The sequence below is a fragment of the Coloeus monedula genome (assembly GCF_965178545.1).
Source record: "Coloeus monedula genome assembly, chromosome: 22".
Lineage (NCBI taxonomy): Eukaryota > Metazoa > Chordata > Aves > Passeriformes > Corvidae > Coloeus > Coloeus monedula.
The window spans coordinates 303,342-316,071 of record NC_138802.1 but is presented as its reverse complement, the minus strand read 5'-3'; the positions used below and the strand labels follow the sequence as shown (position 1 = coordinate 316,071).

At 53.2% G+C, this 12,730-nt stretch overlaps 1 protein-coding gene across 10 annotated transcripts in view; it reads right to left on the bottom strand.

Moving 5' to 3' along the window:
* Positions 1-12,730, bottom strand: part of CASZ1 (castor zinc finger 1) — a 195,236-nt gene that overhangs the window by 43,264 nt on the left and 139,242 nt on the right. For all 10 annotated transcript variants that reach the window (XM_082295829.1, XM_082295826.1, XM_082295830.1 and 7 more), the window contains one exon: positions 585-1,151. In XM_082295829.1, coding sequence (XP_082151955.1) covers positions 585-1,151 — 567 coding nt within the window. The remainder of the gene's footprint in view (positions 1-584; positions 1,152-12,730) is intronic.

Here is a 12,730-nt window from a genome sequence, read left to right as displayed (position 1 = left end):
TTCACCTGAGGTCCCGCAGGTCAGGGCTCGGCATCAGGCCTTGGGAGCCGGGGAAGGGGCAGCCCTGCCAGAGTTCCTGGCCCTCCCCCAGCCCGTCCCGGGGCTTCCATGGTCAGTAACCACTAATCAAGGTGCCCCGTGTGGCCATGAGTGTGGTTAGATAACCCAGCCAGCCTGTGTGTGGACACCTTGCAGAATCCACCTGGGATTTGTCTCAAAAGCTGTCTCTGCTTCTTTTCCCCTTCATGGGAATACAAAACCAGGAAACCAGCACCCACCACAGCTATGGCCATCTGAGTGGTGTGAAGGAGTCTGGAGGGTGAGATTTGCACTACCCAGGGACTTGTGGTCAGGAAGGAGCTATCCAGCCACATCTACCCTCACACCACCCTTCTTGGGAATGGGAGGCTAAGCCAGAGGCAAACTCTGTATGGTCTCAAGAGCAAAATGACAGGCCTCTGCAAGAGGATCAGGGCTCTCACCCTTCCCCTTGGCTGCCAGGTGCTGCAGGACCTGGCATGGACACAGAAAATGTAATTCTGAAGCTGCCCCGCATCAGGAAGTGGAGGGGACAGAGGGCTTACCTGAGGTGGTTCCTGCCCCCAGCTTGGAGCCTGGTTCGCCACTGGAGGACCGGTAGGCATCGTCCTTCGCTGGCCCATCTGAATCCCTGTCATCCAAGAAGTTACCATCCTGCGAGCCCCTCAGAGTGTCTGCCTCGTCCCCATTATCTTCCTCATCGCTGCAGCCCTTGGGCTGCACCATGTAAACCCCTTCGGGGGGCACCTCTGCGCTCTCGGTGCCCTTACATTCCTTGCCCTCTGCTCGCCCCAGCAAGGGCTCCTCATTGTACTCCCCGTTCACCCACTTCTCAATCACCTCCCTCCTTTTGTCCTCCTCGATCTTCTGCACACGGCTGAGTCCATCTGAAAACTCTGTCCCCAACTCCTTGGTCCCAGGCTGGGGCAGGTCCTTGTTGCTGCTCTCCTGCTGTGGCCCCTTGTCTGCACGTGCCTGCTCAGCTCCCCCGTGGTCGAAGACGACCTGGCGGCTCAGCTTGGCACAGATGGCATTTAGCTTCAGGCCGCCTTTGCGCTTGGCAGCCATTGTGGGTTTTCCTGAGGCTGCGTCAGTGCATATAGTTCTTTCAGCTGGGAAGAGAGAGGAGAAAGAAGTAAGCAAGGGCATTAGTGGGATCTGACAACTTAAACCCAAACAGCAAAAGGATGGTGCCAACCCAATGGGCTTTCAGGCACGGCCAGTGTCATCCTTGGAAAGGTGTAGCTACTATGTGCTTCCTAAGCTCTGAGTGGAAGCCCAGCCAGAAGAGCTCAGTGAGAAGCATCCTCTGAACCTGCTGGGACCAAAATACGCCACTGGCCACAAGAAAGAGGCACTTACTTTCCCTGGGACAGAACTGGGCTTGAAAGGCCCCAAACATCTCAGGCAGATGAGCATGCTACCAACCTTTGCTCCAGGCTGAGGCAGGATACAAGTTTGTTAAAAGTTCGGATTGCCCTCTCCTTCGGACTGCAGCACCACCCACTTTAGGTCCCCAGCTCTATCCTAGATGTAGTGGGTGCCAAAACCACACCAGCCAGCGACTGCACCCAAGCACCTCTAGCAGGGACAACAGTTTCTCAAGCCCAAGCCTACAGGCAGTGAGGAATTCACCTAACAGAGTCTGTGCATAGTCTCAGAGAAGAGAACCAGTATGCACCTGAAAGAACCAGTAGGGAGGACAGGAACCCTGGCAAGTGTGTGTGCTGGAGCACCAGAACTAGACAGTGGTGTGGAGAAAATAGCTGTGGGCTGGTACTGGCTGATCAGGCCCCTTTGCCTGCTTGCTCTTGCACACAGGAAATTCTGCTCTCATACTTCCCAGCACAATCAGCTAATTAGTGTGAGTTTGTTATTTTAATGTAGTTTATTCATATGTGACAGCTAGTAAAGGCGGGGTGAGAGAAGGTGGGGGGAGAGAGGAAGAAGGTAAGGTCTTAACTTCAAGGTCACAGAGAATCTTGAACTAAATGGTCTCTATCAGAGTCACTTGCATAATTATTGCACCAACAATTAACAAGGTTCAATCCCAAATAAAAGCAAAAAAATTATTCTAAAGCATCTGCATTGTCTCATTTCTTTATTTATTTTTGATTCCTCTGAGAGATGCCCAGACTAAGCAGGGTTAAAGGACGGAAGGCTGACACGAGCACACAGCCTGGCTCTTTCCCCAGAGCAGAGCCAAGGCAGACCCTGCCCTGCACTCCAGGGCTCAGGAAGAGCACTCAATAAAACACTTGCTGGTCACACATGCCACAGGAGTAACTGTGGGGACATTGCTGGAGGTGAAGCTCCCTCCAAAATGGGCTCTTGGATTTTACATTGTGTTGAAGGAGGGGCCAGTCACATCGAGAGCGAACAGACCACGTCTTCAGACCTCAACTGATGAGGTTCCTCCACTGCACAGGAGTCCCTCGTGGCAGCTCAGCCCACACCTCCCTGTCACCAGCACAGAGGTGCTGCTCCACAGAAGCACAGTGAGATTAATCAGACCCCCTACAATGCACCCAGAAGCCACCATGACAACCCCTAATCCTGTAACATGACAGCCCAATACAAACACACTGAAACTTTAGACCTGCTGTCCAACAGCCAGAGAGTGGCTGCTTAGCGTAAACTCCTGACAGCTTCAGACACGCTTCCCTGTCAAGGACTGCAAGAAAAATAACCCCCCGACAAATATATCAGCCCCCCACACAAAGGGAGGCAAAATGTACTCCTCCACTTTCCAAACGCACCCCCCGGCACTACCACCTACGTGCAATCATGCTTTCACGAAGGGAAAGCACACGATGCTCCCAAACACGTACCTCCCCATCTAGAAATTACAGCTGTTCAAAGAGCTGTGTGTATGCGCTGGCACACTCCGTAAACATAGTCCTACATGTACAGGTTAAGAAGTCCCATCTCCCCAAAATACATTCCTGTGCCTTCCCCCACGCATTCCCCTTTCACACATTCCCCAACACAAGCCTGCAGCCCTCACGCATGCAGATGGGCACCGGCAGATGCCCATAAAGCTGCAAGTCGCTATTTGCCGGCACCTTCCCTTCCAATTGCATTCCCACTATGTAGGGCACAAAGCGAAGGCTTAACCTATGTGCAACTAGTGCCACAGAGGGTATCTCAGGAGGCTGCTGTGAGCTCCTCATGGAGCCTGGCCAGGACACCTATGGCTCATGCTTACGGGCTCAGGCCGAGGGCCAGGAGAGCCCCGATGGCTGCAGGTGGCTGGGACGGAGCCTCCATGTGGTGCCTGCCCAGGGCCAGGGCACTGGGTCAGCATGGAATCACCAGCCTCTCTCCCAAACACTGCCTGGTGATTCCCTGACCATGTTCTCATGATACCCAGCCCTGCTTGACTGGTGAGATCAGCACCGCTTGCAGCTGGAGATAACTGGGAGGCAGACATGCGGCAGCCTAAATCCTCACTGCCCTACCCCTCTCTGCCAGGAGGGCAGGTATGGCAGATGGTGTGGGGTCAGTAGCTCTGACCGAAGAAGCTGTGACCAGTCTGGAGAGATGGTCCCAAAAGAGATCGTCTTCCCGAGGCCCGGTGTCTTCCCTCGGCTGCTAGCTGGAGAGCCCGTGCAGAGGCTGTCAGCTCTTTAGTGATTGTCAGCTCGTGATTTCAGCTCAGCTCTGCAGGGCAGCCTCCAGGCCAGACCAAGGAGAGGGACGAGAGGCCCGTGTAGCTGTTCCGCATGAGGCAGCTTTATTGGTCCATACTCTGGCGAAGGGGAGCCAGGGACGAGCAACTCTCTGCCCTCATACGGGCAGGGGGCTGGCTTTATAGGGATACAGGGGGTGGGTGTCAGAGGGTAAAGGCCAATGGGCTACAAAGGATCTGCATAGGGTCTCCCAGAGGATTCTGGGTCTGTCTTCTTCTCGATGTAACTGAAGAGTAGCTCCCTTTCCGGGGCGGGGGGAGCCTGCTGGGAGATTTAGGCAATCTCCTTATCTCAGCAGACATCCCTCCAGGGCAGTGGCTGGGCATACCCCACAGGCAGGTCCCATTATTCTGGTCTGGAGGTGAGCAGCCAAGTGTGTGCACCAGCTGGCAAATGAATATATAAATATTTATTCAAAGGAAAAGAGGAACAGACGTTCCTGAGGCTGCACTTGCTGCGTATGCAGCAATTCCAGGGAGCCTGCAACTTGTCTTTCATTCCTGTTCTGCCTCCTTCCATCTCACACACCCTGGCTTTGCCCCTCTACCTCCCCAGCTTCTGCCCCCCAGCTCCTGTCCTGTCCCTTGGCATCTTTCCTTTCCCTTCTCCTTGTGCTTGGGATTTTTCTCTTTAACATTTTGAGAATCTTTTCCTAAAGTTTAAGCTAAAAATAAAGCAAGTTCTGAAAACATACCATTTCCCTGATCTATAAAACTAACCCTCCCAGAGACCTTCCTGGAATGGGATTTGCTCTGAAATACCAGGGCTCTTGCACATCTACATCTCACCCATTCCAATATAGGTGGAAATCAGAACTCCCAGCTTCTCCTGTCAACCTTGCAACCACCTCTCTCCCAGTCTGGACACATTATCTTTCCATTCCCTTACTTTCTTGTCTATGGGATGGGAGGGACATTACCTCTAGCAACATTTCTGTTCCTCTCTTTCATGCTGTCAAGTCCATGAGCAGAAGGAAAACCCTTCTTACAGAGAAATGCTGAAGATGACCCTCAGATTGGAGGGGACCAGAGCACCTGTGTTTCATCCTCTTGGGCAGAGGGAGAGAAGCTGAGCTGCTGGATGAGGGATCCTCGTATCTGCCTGAGGTCAGGACTGCCAGACCCCTGAAGACAGGCAGAGGCACCCTCCCCCCAGGTCGAGCTCCCCACCCCAAATCACTGTTTAAAGATTCCAGGCTAAGTAAACATCCCCCTTAATTTTCTTCGTCTAAATAGAAATGTTTTGATTTCACATCAATCTAAGGAAGCCATTTATAACCTGAGCCTGTCACACGGACTTTTCATCTCTGCCCGGGACAAACTCTCCCACAAGCTCTATTTACACAGAGCACTTCCTCTGAAAACAATGCCACCGGGAGTTTACTCCTCTTTCCCCCTCTCCACACCCTTTGAGGAGACACGGGCTCTTCCCCCTCTGTACCCATTCCCGTGGCAACTCGATGGCAATCCTCCCTTTGAAGGAAAGGTACAGCTTGCTGCAACCAGGGCTGGCAAAGAGATCAACAAAGCTCACCCTTTCACTGCCTTGTCAGCCCAGACTGCTGCCCATGCTTCACCCCTCTCCCCCAGGTCCCCACGTGCTGCCAGCACCTCACATGCAGACCCCGGCCCTCTCCCTCCATGCCGCCCCTGAAGCAGCACCGTCTCACCCATGAACTCCACAGTGGGGTGCTGCAAAGCTGGGCATGGCTTAGCCCTGCCTCCCCCGAGGGAGAAAACGGGCTGTGGGGGACACACGGTGTGCAGGAACAAAAGGATCTGCAGCCCGGACCGAAACAGGCCATCCCAGCCAAGGGGCAAACTGCTACAAAGATAAATCCGGCTTTGTAGGGAGAGGAGGAGAGAGCCTAAGCCTGGCTTTAGCTTGCCTTATCAATTGGTGTGTCAATGAAAACACACCCTGGCAGAGGGGAGAAAGGGTCCCAGCTGGAAAAAAAGGGTGTATGGGAACTGGATGAACCAGCTGGCATGGGTGGAGGGTAACAGCAGGAGCTTACGGCTGTGGGAAGAGCCAGGGTGCAGGGCGGACCCCTGCCCTTGGCGCAGGAGGGCCCGTTCTGGGGGGAGAGGGTTGCTGGCTGGGGAGGGACAGTGTTGTCACTTCAGAGGGCTGGGTACATCGAACAGATGGAGCTTTCATATTCCTATTGAAGAGTTTTAAGCCCAGCTGAGCAGCTCCGTTCAGGAGGGAGGTCCCAGTGCCAGCTTTCCAGGAGCTGGAAGCTCTCATTCGATTAATTATTAACGGCATTATTTGGGGCGGGGAAGGGGAGGAAAGGACGGCTGACATGCTGCACAGTCCTTTTCTTTTTTAACCACTGTGGTGCAAACTTGACTGGAGAGACGCCGGTCTGCCCAGTAATCCCAAACAGGGAGGGCAGCACGGCTCGATGGGGTGGGAGGTGAGGGTGCTGCACACTTGGAGCCTCTTCACATTTGAGCTGCAGTCCCTAAAATGGAGCCAAACCTTCACAGCAGAAGGCCACTGGAGCATTGGGAACATGCTTCTCAAGAGCAATGCCCTGGCACTGCCCAGCCCCATGCTGGGAGGAGGCAGGGAAGGCAGCCAAATGTTCAGCCCCTACCAGAAAACATTTTTCCTCCAGCATGAAGACCTGTGTATTATCCCAGGCTGGGCCAGGGCAAAGGCAGAACATCCCAGGCATGGCCCTCAATGTCTTAGAGTGGATTTAGTGTGTATTCTCCCCTCTTCAGTTTATCAATAAAACATTTTATTGCTTTTAGCCCAGGAAATGACCTTGGATTAGTGGATGCTGTCTGTTCCGGCTGACCTTGGGGAGTTCACAAAGGCTCTTTAACAACCTTCTCTGCCCTGGAAGCATGGATTCCGCCTGTGCGTGTCTGCGAGGAGCTGGGGAAAGCCCTCGGTGCAAGACTCAGACCTGACAGGCTCTAGATCAGCACTGGGCAGGCAGGACAAGGAGAATCGGAGACGTGGGAGGAGAAATGAAGTGAGCAGCCAGGGCGTCCTTACCGAAGAGCTGCCAGCTTCACTCCCTGCTTTCCCACAGCCATGAGGGCTCTCCCCACACACCTCATCCATAAAGTGGGGAGGAAAGGCTGGGGACTCTGCTCTGATCCCCCCAGCCAGCTCCTCCCAGAGCACAGTCTGCCTGCAGTCCTCGCTGCTTCACTTGCTCCTGCCCACCACACTGGCATCTACAGACTCACAAGGGCTACTTTTCTCCCTATCTGCAGCGCCCAGAGCTTGGTTCAGCCCTGGCCCAAAGGGGCAGAGAGCAGTACCAGTTCCCTTCAGCAAGCCCATCCTGCTTCCCTTTGCTCAACCTCCTCTGCTGCAGAGTTCAGCTGTAATTTCCTGGTGACAGTGAGGAGCAGTGCACAGAAATCAGCACTGGGCAGTGAGCGACAGGACACCCTGAGAGCAGGGGGAAGCCATGGCCTCTGGAGTCCTGGTGCCCTGCACTGGAGCTGCCAGCTGGCTGGGCTGTTCCTGTTTCTCACCTGGCCACTTGGCTGCTCCAGTGCTGCTGACGGGGTTTCTCTGGGAGAAGAGCTTATGAACATAGGGACCCCCTCCTTTCCACAAACATAAAATAGCCACAGCATCTCTGAGCAGTGTGTATTTTCTGTGCAGAATTGTAATTCTGAAGGGAGAGAATGGGACAGGAGAAACCCAAGAGGAATTTTCCTCCTCAGGGGAGCAGACACAAGTGAAGAGTAATGAGCACTGAGCTGTAAGTCAGGGCCAGCTCCCTGCATGCCACAGGGCACAAACAGCCCACCCCCTCAGGCAGCCCCCTCGCTGCCCTCCCCCATCAACACGAGCCTCCCTTTTTAGCCATGTCCTCTCCCAGTGTCCCCTGGTACTGGACACAGAAGTCCCCATTCTCTCCTGCAAATATCTCAACCCTTCCAGTGCTGCCCACAGAGAGAAGCCCTCCTGGAATCGCAGCCAGCAGGCAGGACCCCCTCCCCAGTGCCTGCTCCCAGCCCCCAGGTGCCCGTCTCCTCCAGTCGCATCCTCCTGAAGAGCGAGCCCTAAAGTGTTAACGGCGATTGGTGAAATGGCACAGCAGATTGCTACAATAAATAATTTACTGATATTTATAAATATTCAAATCAGCAAGCTTCAGAAATTGAAAGGGGGGGACTCAGTTGACGGGGAGGAGGGATGTTTAGGGAGGGGAGGGGGGTCTGACATTAATTCCCAGGCTCTCCAAATTCACTCGAGAACTGTTTCTCATTTCAAACAAATATTAAATCTTTTGGTGTCAAGCCTCCAAAAATAAAATAGCAAAGAGAAAGTCACCACCTCCTCGGTGGCTGATGCCTTGTCTGCCAGGACTCTGGGTGCCCTGGGTGGCCCTGTCCTCTCGAACAGGCTCTTAGTGGGGGAATGATGGCAGCCTGCACTGGCCAGGTGCCTGGGTGAGAGCATAAGCTCTCACACCCACACCTGTAATGCAGCCCACCACACCACCAACCACCACCCAAGACAGGAATTCCCATTACTATTATCTACAAGACCTTGCCTTGATCTTCCAGATTTTCTAAATCCCACCAGGAAGAAAGGGCTGAATGTTGGTGCAATGAAGATGGAATCACACTCCCAACTCCACTTGGGAACACAGCTTTGTGACAGAAACGGAGCCGGAGGTCAGGCCTCCTGACTTTCACTCCTTGCCTCTGGAAGGGAATTAGGTTTTGGTGATTCGATCTGGGGATTATGAACCAGAAATGCTGGCTTCCAGCCTGGTTTCCAATCACAGTGTAACCATCAGTCTTCCCCAGCTTTCTGTGCCTTAGTTTCCCCACGCAGGGGAGGGGGAATGAGGACGATTATCCACCAGTGAGCCTTACCCAGTGCTTTGGGGTCTCTGTATCAGCACTCTATGTCACTGTGCTGGATTGTTACAGAGTCTTTTCTACCTCTGAGCATCCTACTGACCCCTTAGATGGCCAAGGGAGATGATCCCATGTCTTCCTGTGGACCACCCCATTGATAACACAAGGCTCCAGCATGGGGTGAACTTCCCCTAGATGAGTAATGGCTTTTCTAATGCACGGGCAGGCTGTCAGCTTCCCTACTCCCAGTGTTTTATGGGTTTAACTGAACGGCTCTGAACTCCCTAGTAAGAAATAAAGTTATCCCTCAGCGTCCCTTCTAAACATTTCACTCAGTGCAAACGGTGTTTAAGAAAAATGAGGACATATTTCTTCTTAAGGATGCAGTATCCCCCTTCAGAGGCCTAATTTATGCCATATATCACTGGCCGGGGAGAGAAAGGCAGTGCAGACCTCACACTAGGAGTGAGCTGGCCATAGCACAGCCGCTCCTGCTGCAATGGTGCAGTGGACTGCAACTCAGAAAGTCCTCCAGAGTCTGCAGAGTCCCTGCTGGAGAGCCGAGCTGGCTGGCAGGCAGCAGAGCACGATGGACACCTTCAAATGCTCAGCACTGTGCTGCCTCCTCAGCTGCCGCATCCTGCTGCAAGCACCTCCTCACCTGCCCTGCCACAACCCAGCCCGACTCAGGGCCCTTCTCCCCTCCATGGCTGAACGGTGACAGCCTCCCCTGGCTCCTCTGCCTCACCCCACCAGGCTCCTCTGACACTCCTCTCTCACCTACCACTGACCTGCTCTGCTGCTGCCCCACCAGCTCTTCACAGGCATTTGGCACAGCTGGTGGGGAAAGTGGTTCAACTTTGAGCAAGGATAGGACTAATCCTTCTTCACAGCTCTTTAGTAATGCACGTCTGAACCTTTTCCCAAGCAGATCTCAAAAATTACTCTAAATGTGCTTTGATCTTGCCTACCCCCAGCTCCTCACTGGGAGACCCACTAAGGGTCTGCTTCTCACCCGAGTGCTGAGGCAAAGCTCCTCATCTCTGCCCTTCCCTTTGCCTTGCTCTGCACTCATGTGCCCTGGAACCTCCAAAGGAGCAGAAAAGAACGTCTTTTTGCATACAAGTAACACAGGAAGCTTCTACAATTAACAAAAGGAGCAGAATGTAAAGAAGAGGGGAAAAAAGTGGGGAACAGAGTCAGGAATTCTGATTCTGCTCCCCACTCTGCTACTGCTCCTTCTCTTTGGGCAAAGGACATCATGCGGGCTCCCCTTCATCCCTTCACGGGTCACCCACTGGGACAGGATTTCTTGCTCAGCTTAGTGGGCCCAGTGCCTCTGCAATTTTAGGTACTAATGCAAAGCAAATAACAACAGAGGAAAAGCACTGATAGAGGACCGACTGAAGCTCAAAAGTCCCTTGTGTCCTGCTGCAAACTTCCTAGTTCATTTGTCAATGCAGGATCTTTGGTAAGACATTTCAGCAGTTTCCTTCCCATGAAAACCTGCTCTCAGTGCTCCAACCCAATGCAGTGAGCGGGGTCTTGGGCTCCCCGGGCTGAGCAGCAGCTCCCTGGGAGCCTTCTGTCCTCACCATCTTTCTTTCAGGTAACATAAGGCCAAGAGGATCAGCTTTTCTGATCCAGTTTCTCTTCCTTACCTTATTTATTTATTATTAATTTTTTAGTTCGGTTAAAAGGTTTACTATCCAGAGGAGCAAAAGTAGCCTCACTCAGCCTAAGTAACTCTATAAATCAAGCAGAACTGCTAACATCTACATCACAATCCTGCCGTCAATCTCCCCACAGGTTGTGAAGAAAACCAAGGGGAAAGATGCAAAAGCGAGAGTGAAGAGAAATAGCTCATCACCCTTAAGTCCCTGCAGACTGGCTGTGGCCCTTAGAAAACTCCCTGTGAAGCTGGACATGTTGTCAGGGCAACTAAATGCAAACACAGTGCCTAATTTCACCTCTCCATATTGGCATGGTTGGAGTGCTGTGCCAGGAGGACACAGTGGATGCAGGGAGGGAGGGAAAGGGTGGTGGAAGCAGAGGGCTGGGAAAGCCTCTGGAGCAAAGCCTGCTAGCTTGTGTGGGAGCCAGCTCCCAAGGAATGAAGATGAGGCCAAGACATGAGCCTCTTGGAAACACTGCACAGACCCCTCTCTAAAGGCTGAAGGAGTCGAGGCAAAGGGTGCAGGGAAACAGGGAGGTGAGATCAAGAGGGAACCAGACTTAGCTGCAAATACCTGACACTGGGGGAATAAAAAGGACCAGGGAAAGACAACAGATCTCTTAAAGGACAGATTCAGACGGGAATTCCTTGAAGTTTCATCAGTCCCTCTTGGTGACCGTCTTTAATGCATGATTTTACAGAGAACCCAGACCCACCATGACCCAAGTCAGTGGACAGCAGCTCCCTGGTGTCAGGCTGGGCTCATCCCTAACCGAGGGCAGGGGTTAAGTGAGCCAGCTCCTAAAATAGGGTCCCTCTGACCCTTTTGGTAGTTGGTCAGCAGTTTAAGAGCAATTTGCAATCCCTTTCAGCACTATTAAGCTCAGACCCAACGAAGAATGCCGACTGCTAATTAACTGCAGTGGGAAGTCGGGAGCTAAATAGGAGTTGGGAGCGTGAATGCTTGTTGCACCACCAAGAAATGCAGGGCCAGAAAAAGTTCATTATTGTGGTCTTTCAAGGTCCTGCAAAGTAAATCAGTGTGTCAGCCTGAAGGAGGTGAGTGAAACTTCAGCACGGGCTGCATACAAGAGCAAACCAGAGCATCTCAGCCTTTTAGCTCATGTTATGTCCTGTCCACAGCCCCTGGCTACTGCCTGAGCTGTAACTGCTCTGGGCTGGGTGTGCAAAGGGGGCACACATGCCCTTAGAGGTTTCTGTGATCCCCAAGTGGGGCTGGAACTCTTTTGTGAATCCAGAGCAGGTACCCATTACGCACAGCACTGGGAGCTCAAGGGCTCTTGAATCCCTGAAGATGTCTGCGACCAGCAAATACTGTGCAGTGTGGTTAGAAGAAATGCTTCCATCCTGTTGGAAGGAATGATCAGGCCAGAGGAGAATGAGCTCTGGTGTGAAAGCAGTGGGTCATCCCTGAGTTGTTAACTCAGCAGTCCTGTCAGAGCGGCACGGGAGAGCAACCCCATGGCTGGGCCACGTGGGCACTCACCCCATGCTTCCCAGTGCTCACACCACTCTAATTCCGTGTCTTGCCTTTTGCTGCTCTTCCTTCTGGTCATTAGGGCTCATCTTCTTATCCCCTATGTCCTCGTGAGCCCATCCATGTGCCTGTGCTATCACTGACTGCAAACACCCATCCGTGGGAACACACACGTGTACAGAAACGTGGTTGTGCAGGTACACTATCACATGCAGAGGCACACATGACCCTGCACACAAACACACACAACCGCATGCACATGCTAAGGCACACCAGCCTGTGTAGCTGTGACTGTACAGGTGTCACATCCGCACATACATATATGTACATACAGACACAGCACCTGCACCCCACACGCACCTGGCTCCGCTCAGCCCCACACACACAGCCAGCACCCCACAGAGACCACCAGCACCCACGCAGAGCCCGTGAGCAGCCACACGTGCAGCCACCACAGGCGGCCACCGGCGTGAGCAAAGCACCCGCGTGCCCTCACTCCACGCACACTCTCAGCATGAGCCCGCACGCCAGATGCAGTTTATTCTGCAGCTTGGAGTGAGAAGGCAGTGGACTCCCAGCTGGACCCTGCAGCCAGACTTGCGGCAGGGACAGACACATTCCCAATCCCACCAAAGAGCCCCTCTGTACCCCCCAGCCCATCTGCACCTCACACCTTAAGGCAGACAGAGCACCGGGGAGTGTCTCACTGGAGCTGACGTCCCAGCGGAGTGTGTGTGCTGGGCAAGGGATCTCTCCCTCTCTCTCTTCCACTCGCATCTTTTCATGAACTCTATTTCTCTTTCCTTTCTGAAAACAACTGAGCTGTAAATACTGTTTAACCTTCTTCCCCCCTTCCCCCTCCCCTCCGCACTATAAAAACACAAATATGCCATAACTCAGCTGGCTCAGCCGCCGCGCCTCCAACATGCCCTGCTCCAGGCCTCTCAGGAAGGTCATAACAAACGACTTTCCGATT